Genomic DNA, 12,578 nt, shown 5'->3' on the forward strand with positions numbered 1-12,578 from the left:
GTTTGAATCCCATAGTCAGGTAGTTTTGACGGATCCACGCGTTAGACACAGCCGAAAGTTTACTGACGCAACAACTTGTTTTCCCAAAATTTTTCGAGAGCGAGTGCCTACTGGTGAATGGCATAACAAAGTAGTTCGGCATTAGATTTGACTTTTTCAGAAATAGTCCTGGTAGTTATCGAGAAGTGAGATTCTAGATGTTGGAGAAGGTTGATTTCAATTTTTGGCACAGTGCCAACAATTTCGAGGGAGGATATACATCATCTTCAGTACTTAGCTGGTACTTTATTTTATCTCCTCCGAAAGAATAAAAGACAAAGTCGACCTCAGCGGACTTTGAACTCAGAAGGTAAGGACGGACGAAATTCCGCTAAGCATTTCACCCGGCGTAACAGCTGTCAAGGCGGCTAGCTGGCAGAACACGTTACGGCGTCGGAAAAATAATACTTAGCGGCATTTTTTTCTGGCTTTACGCTCCGAGATCAAATGTCGCTGGGGTTGACTTTGCTTTTCATCCTTTCGGGATCGATAAAATAAGTACCAGTGGAACACTGGGGTCGATATATCCCCTCCCTCGAAATTGCTGACCATGTGCCAAAACAGCTTTGAGATGTTAAAAGTGTATACAATAGCACAAAGTTGACAGGATTGTCTTTGGGAATGAGATTCTTTACAGTTGATAGAGATAATTTTAGCAAAGGAACAAAAGGATTGACTATAGTTTGGGAGGCAAAAGTACTTGTAGACTGAATGTACGGTGACGTTCTTCCCAGTTTTGATAATGATACTATAATAGTTTTATGTATATTTTTCCTTAATCACACTCTACTTACATCACCATCGTTTTTACGTCCACTTTCTATGCTTGCATGGGTCAGAAGGAATTCATTGAGACATTTTCTACAATCTGGTTGTCTATGCCAACCCTCACTTGTTTTAAAGCAAACATATTTCCCCATGGGCATACATATTTACACCGAAGATTGGAAACAAAGGACACTGCTTCTATGATGGTGATAGTTGCTTATAAGTACCCTATGATGTCAAGACACAAAGACAAAACATGCATGTACATACATACATAAATGTATATCTGTAAATGTAATATGTGACAATTATTCAGTAACCATGATAAAACTCCGAGTTTCAGATGTTGAGGTGGAAATCCACACCACCATCTCTTCAGTTATCCATTGGAAAAATTTTTCATAGTATTTTTCCGATGGCCGGATAACTGAAGAGATGATGGCATGGATTTCCACCTCGGCATCTGAAACTCAGAGATTTATCATGGCAACCGAATAATTGTCACACAGTACATTTACAGATAAATTCCTTTATTTACATAATATCAAGGTCTCTTTCATTCTTTTGTGTTTTACCATTTTTATCAATATATATATATATATATATATATATAAGCAAAACATTCAAACACTGAGATTTGAAATCAGATGTCACTACTGTTCATATCATCTGTAGATAAATTTTAAAATTGATATCACTAGCAGTGACATAGGTGGATCGCAGGCACAATAGCATTATATAGCTATGAATTATAAATTTGAATGAAGCGTAATGATGCTTAACAAGCATCTACCTGCTAGAAATAAGAGCTAAAGTCTTAAATTAATCCAACGTACCGCACCAAGATAACAGAGAAAAACAATATGCATGGAAAAAAGAAAGTATTAAAATATTTAACAGCACAATATATTATATATATATACTAGCATTAAAGACCCGTCGTTGCCGGGTCATAGTGCTAGTGCATGTATATATGTGTACATATTACATGTACATCTATATATATACATCTACACATAAAATACAAAATACAAAGTTATATCTTGATATCACTAGTGATAACAATACTCAAAATATATAACAGACTGGAATTGTTAGCCCGTCTCTTGTAATTTCGATCAATCGTATCTTGTCCTCCTTGTATAGAAGTGTGGCTACAATCCAGCCTACCTTTACTTCGGGGGGGGGGGGGGCATTTTAAATTTTTATCCGGGATGTCCTACGTCCCAGATATAAAGGTAAAAATAAAATATTTCCACTTTGCAAGTTCGAGTCGAGTTCTCCCTTGCATGCTCTGTTGACTCTTGTAGATTTCTTTTTAAAAAACATGCCTAGAGTTGTTTGCTTAGAAGAAACTTTTTTCACTGCATAAATTTCTTGGTAATATGCAGAAGCACTTGTTATAGTAGTAGAAACTTTTGCACTTCATTCAAAATTTGGATCTTGTGCTTGAAAAATAAAACTCATAAACCTGGGGGCCTCGTAAAGTGAGGTATTACTGTATATATACACACACACACACACACATATATATAAACATTCATTAATGCCTGGGTGTTATTATCAATGTATGTATATGAGCCAATGAGTAAGACATCTATGTAGCTACACCCAACAGAAATAGTAACTGATTCTCTCTCATGTCAAATCATTCTGTTTGATGTTATTTTGATACAATACCTGAGCACTGCTGGTATTTAATAATGCTATAAGTGTTATAACAAACATTAGTTAGTGTTTAATAATGTTATGATGGTTATAACAGACACTGTATAAAAAAATCAGGCTTCTTCATCATAAAACAAAGCAGCTACAGTCAGTAAACCCAATGAGAACAAAATCATAAACTGACATCCCACAAAAAAAAATCAAGAAAACAACTATATGTTTAGATTTATTTTCTATCATTCTAACATTTGTTGTCTGGGATGTTAAAAAAACTGGATATTCCTGTTGAGTGGAAGCAATTCTGCAAATTACACACCAACTACATGATCAATAGATAAAGCTAAGGTTACTGCATCATAAAGGTGATTATAATGAATCATTGATCTCATTAGTAGCTGGTCAGCTATGTTTTTCACTAATGCCATATGTATGCCAAAACTACCTCCACTTTAATATAAATCAGTAATATGTGTCATGCCTGGACACTAGTGAAATATCAATTACATTGAAAAAGTTTTAAACATGTTATAGTTGTAAGTCTCCTTATTTGATATTTGCACTGTGACACAAGCAAGCTGTAAATATTCTTAATATTCCATTGAGTTGATAAAAGAGTTATAGATGTTATAACCTTCACCTCATCATTTCTTCATTTCCAATACACTCTCAACTGTCCAATTAAATAATAATAATGAAATTATTGTATACAGTGCTCAGGTGCACCACAACTTGTCAGAAAGTGCGTATAAAGTACATGCAGTAATGTAGAAATGTCTGGAAAGTGAACATGCTTGTGTGTATGGAGGGGAGAAAATCAAGTGTAGTGTTCTTCATCCCATCTCAATTTCTCCCTTCTCTTACGATTGTAAATCATTTTTACATCTCATTCATCGGTTTATTCTATAGTTGTATTAGTTATCAACAATGTTTTTATTTCATTCACAACTATTGATCTTTTTTTTCCAGGAGACCCATTTTCGTTCTATATAGAATTTTACTAATCAATTACATTTCTTACAAGTAGTTATTACTACAAATAAAAAGGTTATCAGTAACCATCATATATTTCGCATTATTCAACTCTCATAAAGTCTATGTTACTAACATTTAATCTTCATCAGTAAAGGATAAGATATTTTAGAGCTTCAAAGTAAACAATAATTGGTTAAGATCATTTTGAAAAATATGTATACATAAAACATGCTTATATTGATGATAAATGTATAATTTTTAGTTGTGGGTGTGTGGTAAGAAGCTTGCTTCCCAACCATGTGGTTCCGAGTTCAGTCTCACTGTGGTACCTTGGGTAAGTGTCTTCTATTACAGCCTCTGGCCAACCAAAGCTTTGAGAGTGAATTTGACAGAGGGAACCTGAAAGAAGCCTGTCGTATGTATATATATATATATACATGACAGGTCTCCTACCACTGCTTGACAACAGGTGTTGGTGTGATTACATACCTGTAACTTAGCAGTCAGCAAAGGACAGGGATAGAATAAGTACTAGGCTTAAAAAATAAGTCCTGGGGTTTATTTGTTCAACTAAAACCCTTCAAGATGGGGCCCCAACATGGCTGCAGTCAAATGACTGAAACAAGTAAATGATAAATGATATCAATATATTTTGGTTAAGATAAATAAAAACATTGTTTCTATTTGGCTATTTGTATATGATGCTAATGCCTGGTGAAAATACTACATTTATCAGTTCTTTCCTGTGCAACTATATTTATGAAAACAATAATGAAATATTCTAAGCTAATTTGTACAACATTGAAACATCTCCACTTAAGTCCCAAAGGTAGGATTGTCTATTAGACAAGCAAAAGGATAGATTTTATAATCTCCTTGTCTAAAATATTCCAAAAATCGATATCAATGGTATCATTTTCATAGTAACTCAAAGATGATACACTGATATGGAAGCATTGAACTTAATACAAGGAATAAAGAGGGATTAAAATTCTTGAATTTTTCTAATGAAAGGCTGTTATCATTTTTACAACAGAAGTATCAGAAAACTGGTTACTTACTTAGCAGGTGAGTATGAGGTACTATCGATGTTGTCTTAATTGAAGTGATTGATTTGTAATGATTCACTTACTATAACCACTAGCACACAGATGAGTGGTTTTATCTCTTTGCTCTAATATTACTACAATGGCTTATAGTGAAACTAAAAATGATTGGGTCTTTTCATAACAAACCATTTAGAATTCTTCTTACACTCATACTATTCCATTAACTGCTATCGCACAAACATCAAACATACCAAATGCCATGGTTATCACTATTCTACACCTGATAACCTATAAAATCAATCCAAACTGCAAGACAATCTGTTCATATAAACCAGAATGTCAATGCATTTAGAGCAAGGTCATCAGCATAGAGGAGCTCCCAGGGGCATCCTGTCTTGAATTCCTCTGTTATTGCCTGGAGGACTATGATAAATAGGAGGGGACTGAGGACTGAACCTTGGTGGACCCCAACCTCTACCCGGAATTCTTCACTGTACTTGTTGCCAACCCTCACCTTACTAGCAGCGTCTCTGTACATGGCTCGCACAGCTCTCACTAACCATTCATCTATCCCTAGTTTCCTCATTGACCACCAGATAAGGGATCAGGGGACCCTGTCAAAGGCTTTCTCCATGTCAACAAAAGCCAGGTACAGGGGCTTATCTTTGGCTAGGTATTTCTCCTGCAGCTGTCTTACCAGGAATATAGCATCAGTAGTACTTTTCCCTGGCACGAACCCAAACTGCATCTCATCTAAGCTAACTCTCTCTCTAATTAGTTGAGCTATGACCCTCTCCGTAACCTTCATTACCTGATCCAGCAGCTTGATACCCCTGTAGTTATTTGTATCTAGGGCGTCACCTTTACCTTTGTAGCAGTTGACTATTATGCTGCTACACCAGTCATTGGGAATGACTCCTTCGTGTATCACTTGGTTAACTATACGGGTGACTACGCCATAGCCTACACTACCAGATATTTTGAGCATCTCCGCAGTAATTCCTGATGGGCCTGGGGCTTTCCGTTTTCATGCTTGCAATTGCCTTAACTACTAAGGAACTGTCAACTCGGATTGCTGGTCCCTCTGTTGGGTCGACATTAGGCAGACTCTCTTTATCCCATTCATTTTCCTCATTCAGCAACCTTCCATAGTGGCGTCTCCAAACCTCTCTCTTTGCATCCTCATTTAGCGCAAGTGAACCGTCATCCTTGCGAACACATTTCTCTCCTACCACGTCACGATTCTCTCTCACACACTGTCTTGCAACCTCAAGTCTTTCATCCTTATGGCGCAGAACATTGGCAAAATGATGGTGAAGAAAAAAGGACAGTAGTGTTATAAAATCCATATACTCAAATTAATGACAAAACAGAGTTATTTGTAGAAAATAGTTTATTAAGAATGTATCATAGCTACGGTTTCTCTCCTGCGTGTATACGTTTGTGTTGAGTTAAATTATCACTTCTAGAAAACGTCTCACTACAGATATCACAATGGTATGGTCTTTCTCCTGAGTGAATACGTTTGTGTCGAGAGAAATGACCACTTTGAGAGAATGTTTTACCACAGACATCGCAATGGTATGGTCTTACTCCTGTGTGGATACGTATGTGACGTGACAAATTAGCACTTCCAGAACATGTTTTACCACAGATATCACAGTCATATGGTCTTTCTTCTGTGTGAATACGTTTGTGGAGAACCAAATCAGCACTTTCAGAATATGTTTTACCACAGATTTCACAGTAGTATGGTCTCTTTCCTGTGTGAATACGTTTGTGGGAAACTAAAGTACTTGAAAGAGCAAATGCTCTACCACAAATATCACAATGGTAAGGTTTTTCTCCTGTGTGAATACGTTTGTGGTCAACTAAGTGACCTTTCTCAGAGAATGCTTTACCACAGTCATCGCAATTATATGGCTTCTCCCCTGTGTGAATACGTTTGTGTCGAGAGAGATGACCACTTTCAGGGAATGTTTTACCGCATACGTCACAGTGATATGGTCTTTCCCCTGAGTGTATACGTATGTGTCGAGAGAAATGTGCAATTTGAGAGAATGATTTATCACAGATATCACAGTGATATGGTCTTTCTCCTGTGTGAAGACGTATGTGGCGAGACAAAGCAGCACTTCCAGAAAATGATTTGTCACAGATATCACAGTGGTATGGATTCTTTTCTGCGTGAGTACGTTTGTGTGTAGACAAGTTAGAACTTCCAGAATAGGATTTACCACAGATATCACACTGATACGGTTTTTCACCAGTGTGAACACGTTTGTGGGTAACCAAATTGCCAGGCACAGAAAATGCCTTATCACAGATATCACATTTGTATGGTTTTTCTCCTGTATGAATACGTTTATGGGCGACTAAACCACCATTCTCAGAGAATGCTTTACCACAAATATCGCAATGGTATGGCTTCTCCCCAGTGTGAATACGTTTGTGTTGAGAGAAATTATACTTTTGAGAGAAACTTTTATCACAAATATCACAGCGGTATGGTTTTTCTCCTGTGTGAATGCGTTTGTGTCGAGAGAAATGACTACTCTGAGCAAATGTTTTACCACAAATATCACACTGATGTTGTTTTTTGCCTGTGTGAATACATTTATGAGAAGATAACAATTTCTTTGAAGTGAATAACTTCCAACATATATCACAAGGGTGCAATTTCACCTCTGTATGTTCTTCTGTCTGATTAGATGAATCAGTTGCTTCAGGCTCAGTTGTCTCATCCATAACTTTTCTCTTTTAATCAATATTTTCTCTGTATGATGGTTTTTATTAAAGCCTAATGATGTTTTGGCTCTTGAAAAAGAACTTCAGGTAAATTTATTAGACAGAATTTTGTAAATTAATAACCAGTAGCTAAAGGATCATTATTAAACTAGCTCCAATTGACAAAATATATCCAGATATTAAAATCCTTACACATAAGACTGTTAAAAATTCATGGTAAATCCTCGAAGTACAGAAAATTGTCCAGTAAACGTGTGTTGTAACTTTTACAAATATTCTTAGTTCCAAATAAATTTTTTCACATCCATTCAACCAAGAGTTATAGAAAATACTTAACATTAGGTTGATGAAGTTATTTTCAGTCTTCTGTGAAATATTTTAATCTCAATGTTATCTGATAACCTGTAACAGAAGACAACATAAGAATAAGGAATAATGAAGTGTTAATACGAAAGATTATTCTAAAAAAGATATGACTACAAATATGGGAAGAATGCTCAGAATGTATTTACAAAGAAAAGACCCAATGATATACAAATGCTGTGGAAATAGATGAGGACAATTGATGTGGATCTTGGAATGAAAAAGACCTTCCAAGATCACTGGCCACTATATAAAGCTTTGTAAATAATGATTAGAACATCCTACAATTATAATTGCGTCCACTCGATCGAAGCAAACAAAAATGCACATATCTACACCTTAACATGCAAAGTAAATAGTAAATTACTTCATTTGACCCAAACTTTCATTGTCTCCTCATGCATAACCAAATCAATTCTTGGAAATAAATCTGTGTGTGTGTGTGTAAATCTAGAGTCAAAATGAAACTGTAAAATGAGAAACTCGGACGAACTAGCGCCAAAGAAATGGTTAACCTATTATGGACAACGAAAAATTACATCGTTGAGAAAGACACGGAATATAAAACGTATAAACGATTAATAAAGAAAGAGTTGAAATAAATAGATCAAATAAAATACATTTCTTGAAAACTAAATACTATTTTACTACGAAACAAAGTAAAATGGAGACTTTTGGTAATGGAATTATGCATGAAGTTTTAACTCATTCATTTCATTTTGTTGATCCGACGATTCGAGTGTTCGCAAACAACGATACCGATTAAAATGAAATATAAATAAAAGATGTGACGATTATGCGGGAGAGTAATAATTCTTTACGTTTCAGCATAAACACATATGAAGAGCTAAATTTAATAACCAACATGTTCTTGAGAATGTCATTCAATACGAACAAGTTCCATTACATTTTTCTTTATTTGTATTGATTCAATCGCTTTGAAATCTGAGAATGAAAAGAAAGAAGTCAAAATGAAGAAATAAAAGCCCCCACTTTCACACCTAAAAAGCCAAGATAGTACATGGTGTAGCTGAAGTAGAAATGAAAATATAAATTATACAATTTTGAGAGAAGAAATATCTAAAATATAATAGCGATACTTACTCTATGTAGTTAAATGAAATAATGAGATGTACTGAAGTCAGACTTTAAATCAGCGAGGATAGATTCACCAGAACATTCAACTACTTTTCTGTTTTCTTCTCATTACTGAACAGTTTATTTTAAAAATTCAACTGCGGTAGTTGATTGACTATTACTAAGACTGAATAAATATAGAGAAATGATATATCAACAATGTTTATAAATTGTAAACGAACGAGGATGACATAACGGAAGTATCATTGACTGTAGAGGAAGAACCGGTAAAACTAGCCTCTATGCATTAGAGAGTGATATACATGCTGAAGTTTGTGTTTGTTGTCAGTCACTCTTTTTTTTAGGGCTGCGGTGTTTCCGATTTGTCTATTCCGTCTTCCTGTCTTTTTTTTGTTTTTTTGCCGGCAATATGGTAGACGGAAACTGAAAGAAGCCCGTCGTATATATATATAAATAGATATGTGTTTGTCCCCTAGCATTGCTTGACAACCGATGCTGGTGTGTTTACGTCCCCGTTACATAGCGGTTCGGCAAAAGAGACCGATAGAATAAGTACTGGGCTTACAAAAGAATAAGACCCGGGGTCGATTTGCTCGATTAAAGGCGGTGCTCCAGCATGGCCGCAGTCAAATGACTGAAACAAGTAAAAGAGAGTAAAGAGTAATATATTTAGAGCTTCGTTTTCTGGTGTGGCTTTCCTTGTTGTTTAATTTGAAGATATTCTTGAACCAGCATATCTGTGATCAAAGGTGGTCCAGCTCTGTCCATCTTTTTTTCCAAAGTACTTAAGTGCATTACAAAATGCACTCTCTTTTTTAAAAAAAAAAACAAAAGCTGTTTGAGTGAATATCGCATAGAGGTTATTTTATGGTCATACTGATCATAAAATCTTTCACACTGAAATTTCTGAATTATTCTGTCATATATGACTGCTAATGTAGCTTTCTGTATGCTAACCTAGAACTAATGTGTGTTCTCAAAGCCTTTTATGAAGCATTTTCATATCAAAGATTGCTCCTTACTTTTCCAGACTGGGTTTCTAGTTTTGCTATGCTGTTTTCCTTAATCCTAAGTCATCCATTTTTTTTTAAAGTCCTTAAATGTCAACAGCAATTCTTAAACCTTTCAAAATTTCAAGCAAGTCCTGTATAGTTTATAGTCTGTAGCTATTCTTAAATCTTAAAAAATTTCAGATTTTTCATTGCTTGCTCATCATCTATTCTTGCATCTATGTATTATATATTTGCTGCCTAAGTCGTCACTTGCCTTAAATGCTTTATTCTGTCCTTTAAGTTACATTCTCATCTATTATAATGTCCTGTTTTCTGCAACACCAAAGTCCTAAGCTCTATCAACTTATGTACCAACTTTCCATTTGTCTTTCATACAAATGCTATAGTGATTCTATCTGAACTCACCACTCCACAATAGCTAACATTTTATTCTTAGTATGTATCTCTACTTAATCTATGACTGATTTCCAGACTATTACAGTTTCCTGATATATCAAAAAAAAATTTAAAGAACCATTCTCACAGAGACCAAGCTCAACTTTACAGACTGTGGATCAATATCAAAGAAACCAGTCTCAACTGATTCCCAACCTCAGTTATTACAACTTTTTATACCAAGGTGTACCAACTACTTTTAGGCTGCTTTGATTTCAAGAAGTGCTTGAATATGCATCAACATCTTGACAATTCATTGTCAAACTGACTGACAAGAATGCTGTCATAGTGTAGTGGTCTGTCATCTCAACAAACCACTTTACAAGCTATATAACAACCATGCTCACTGCAACCAATACATTCTTTACCACTATTGATAGCAATCTTCCCATTCCACATCCATTATGTTTTTGTCCCTTAAACTTCTTTCATGCTCTCTGCCACTTCCTTCTTTCACTAACTTGTTACCATCCCTTATGAAAAGTGGCTCCCAAGTCCTTAAATTATTTCTTGACCATCATACCAAACTCAAAAACAGCACCATTACTTTTCTATGCACTGCTGAACTAATCATAACCTTCAGTTGTTTCTTCTTTTCGGGAGAATTCTATCAGTGTGCCTGAATATGCTCTACCCATGCCAGTTAATTGGTTACCTTGAAGTCCAGAATTTATATTAGTTTGTTGGTTCCCAACTCAGAGTGATACAATCATTAATTATGTCAGTGCCATCGTTCACTTCCTCTATTAATTTGTTGGACATCTCATATTCCAATGATTACCTTAACCTCTTCTCCGACTTTTAAAAATTCGTGGATTCCAACTCCTACCTTAATTTCTCTTTTTCTTCATCTCATCAAATCAGCTATCCCCTTATTTGCTTAAATTCTGAGGCTGAGTTTAACCAAATGCTCCACTTCTTTCTCTGCCATCAAGTAGGTTGAGCTATTAATTGCACCTCTGTCCTCTTCTCCATACCTGTCCAACTGTAATGTCAGTTTTCATCTTTCATTATTAATTGATGCTGAAATACCTTTAAAAAAATATCACCTTAAACATTATTATAAATTTAACGCTTGGCATAATCTTCGGACTTGCCAGCTTCTTTCAATCTGTCTAACCCATGCCAGTATGGAAGGACATTAAATGATGATGATGATGAATTTTACATTTAATATACATTAATAAAGGTATGTCTTAATTCAGTAAAATATAGAAACAATCTTCGCTACCATATTTTCAACAGTATAAATGTACCATTTTAATTGGAAAATCTTGCTGACCACTACATTTATATATAGAGAATGATCAGAATAAAATGATAGTGCATTCTTTGAAAAAGTTATAAGAAACAACCTACAAAGCAATATATTTTAAGATTCTGCTTTAATGAGGTTGCATAATTTTCTACTCTCTATATATTCTCATACAGAGTGAGTTTCACAAATACTGTATTAACTATTTGAATGTTCTAGTAGATACATTGTCATTCAGTGGAGTTTTGTCATGGTTTACTTAAGTATCATTTTGTCATATATCTATTTATGATGCTCACATATTATCCTCTCAAATAAATATGAACAGTACACAACTAGAAATGTTGAGGTTGTTACAACTGTTAGACCTCCTCATCACTCCTGCACATTTTCAATACAGCCAAAGATTTGTCTTCTTTTTCAAGACTAGAAAATACGAGCACAAATACAACAAACATCCTAGTTCACATAGAAGTCATTCACCTGATTAGCAATGCTTCTATCAGTAACATATTACAACCATCAACTCTCTTAGCTACTTTAACGGGCTGTCATCATTATCATCATTTCACACCTGATTGTCCATGCTGAAATGGGTTGGATGAGTTGTCATCATCTAGCTTTGTTTTGTTTTTTTTCAGTGTCTAACTCATATGACCTACTCTGGGTTTTGTTTCTATTGTTAAATGCCCTTCCAAAACACAAACTACTACACTGTGGCTGTCATATTCTAGGCATGACCAAAGAGTCCATTCTAGCCTACAGTGTTGCTATTTAAACACCAGTTACTTTACAATGAGTACAAAGCATATTTTGTTATTGAATCAACATTTGAGAAGTTACTCTGTTCCCTGCTAGACTTTCTTTCTTTTCTACGTAGTCTCAGTTTTTTACCGGCATGTGACAAAGTATAAACAAAGGGGCAGTGATAACCAAGAATGTGAAAGAGTATGTATATGTGATGAAAGAAACAGAGAACAGTAGGGGAAAAAAATGATGGCTACATGTAAAAGGTTGAAAAGAAAAATATGACTAACTTGATGGCATAGCAACAAAGATAATGTATCATAGTAGAAGAAAGTGATGATAACATAACAAAGATGGTAGTTAGTGAGAGTAAAAGAGACAGTGGTATGTCTAAAAACATCAGGATGTTTCTTACAGATATTG

The 12,578-nt window shown here is 35.1% G+C and overlaps 1 protein-coding gene across 2 annotated transcripts; it reads right to left on the bottom strand.

Annotated features, from left to right (window-relative positions):
* Window positions 1-5,802: 5,802 nt before the first annotated feature.
* On the bottom strand, window positions 5,803-11,480 carry LOC115213670 (zinc finger protein 836-like). Of its 2 annotated transcripts, none has more exons than XM_029782591.2 (2): window positions 10,983-11,480; window positions 5,803-7,646 (listed from the first exon to the last, which is right to left on the bottom strand). In XM_029782591.2, exon 2 carries the CDS (start codon window positions 7,242-7,244, stop codon window positions 5,910-5,912), a length of 1,335 nt encoding a protein of 444 aa, XP_029638451.1. In that variant the 5' UTR covers window positions 7,245-7,646; window positions 10,983-11,480; the 3' UTR covers window positions 5,803-5,909. The 2 variants fall into 2 exon arrangements, with proteins under 2 accessions (XP_029638451.1, XP_029638450.1); XM_029782590.2 differs by lacking the exon at window positions 10,983-11,480 and adding an exon at window positions 8,712-9,105.
* Window positions 11,481-12,578: the final 1,098 nt, after the last annotated feature.

This window comes from Octopus sinensis, linkage group LG1, assembly GCF_006345805.1.
Source record: "Octopus sinensis linkage group LG1, ASM634580v1, whole genome shotgun sequence".
Classification (NCBI taxonomy): Eukaryota; Metazoa; Mollusca; class Cephalopoda; order Octopoda; family Octopodidae; genus Octopus; species Octopus sinensis.

Excerpts from the sequence above, each read along its gene's own strand:
- LOC115213670 (XM_029782591.2), bottom strand. The coding sequence starts at position 7,244 with ATGGATGAGACAACTGAGCCTGAAGCAACTGATTCATCTAATCAGACA.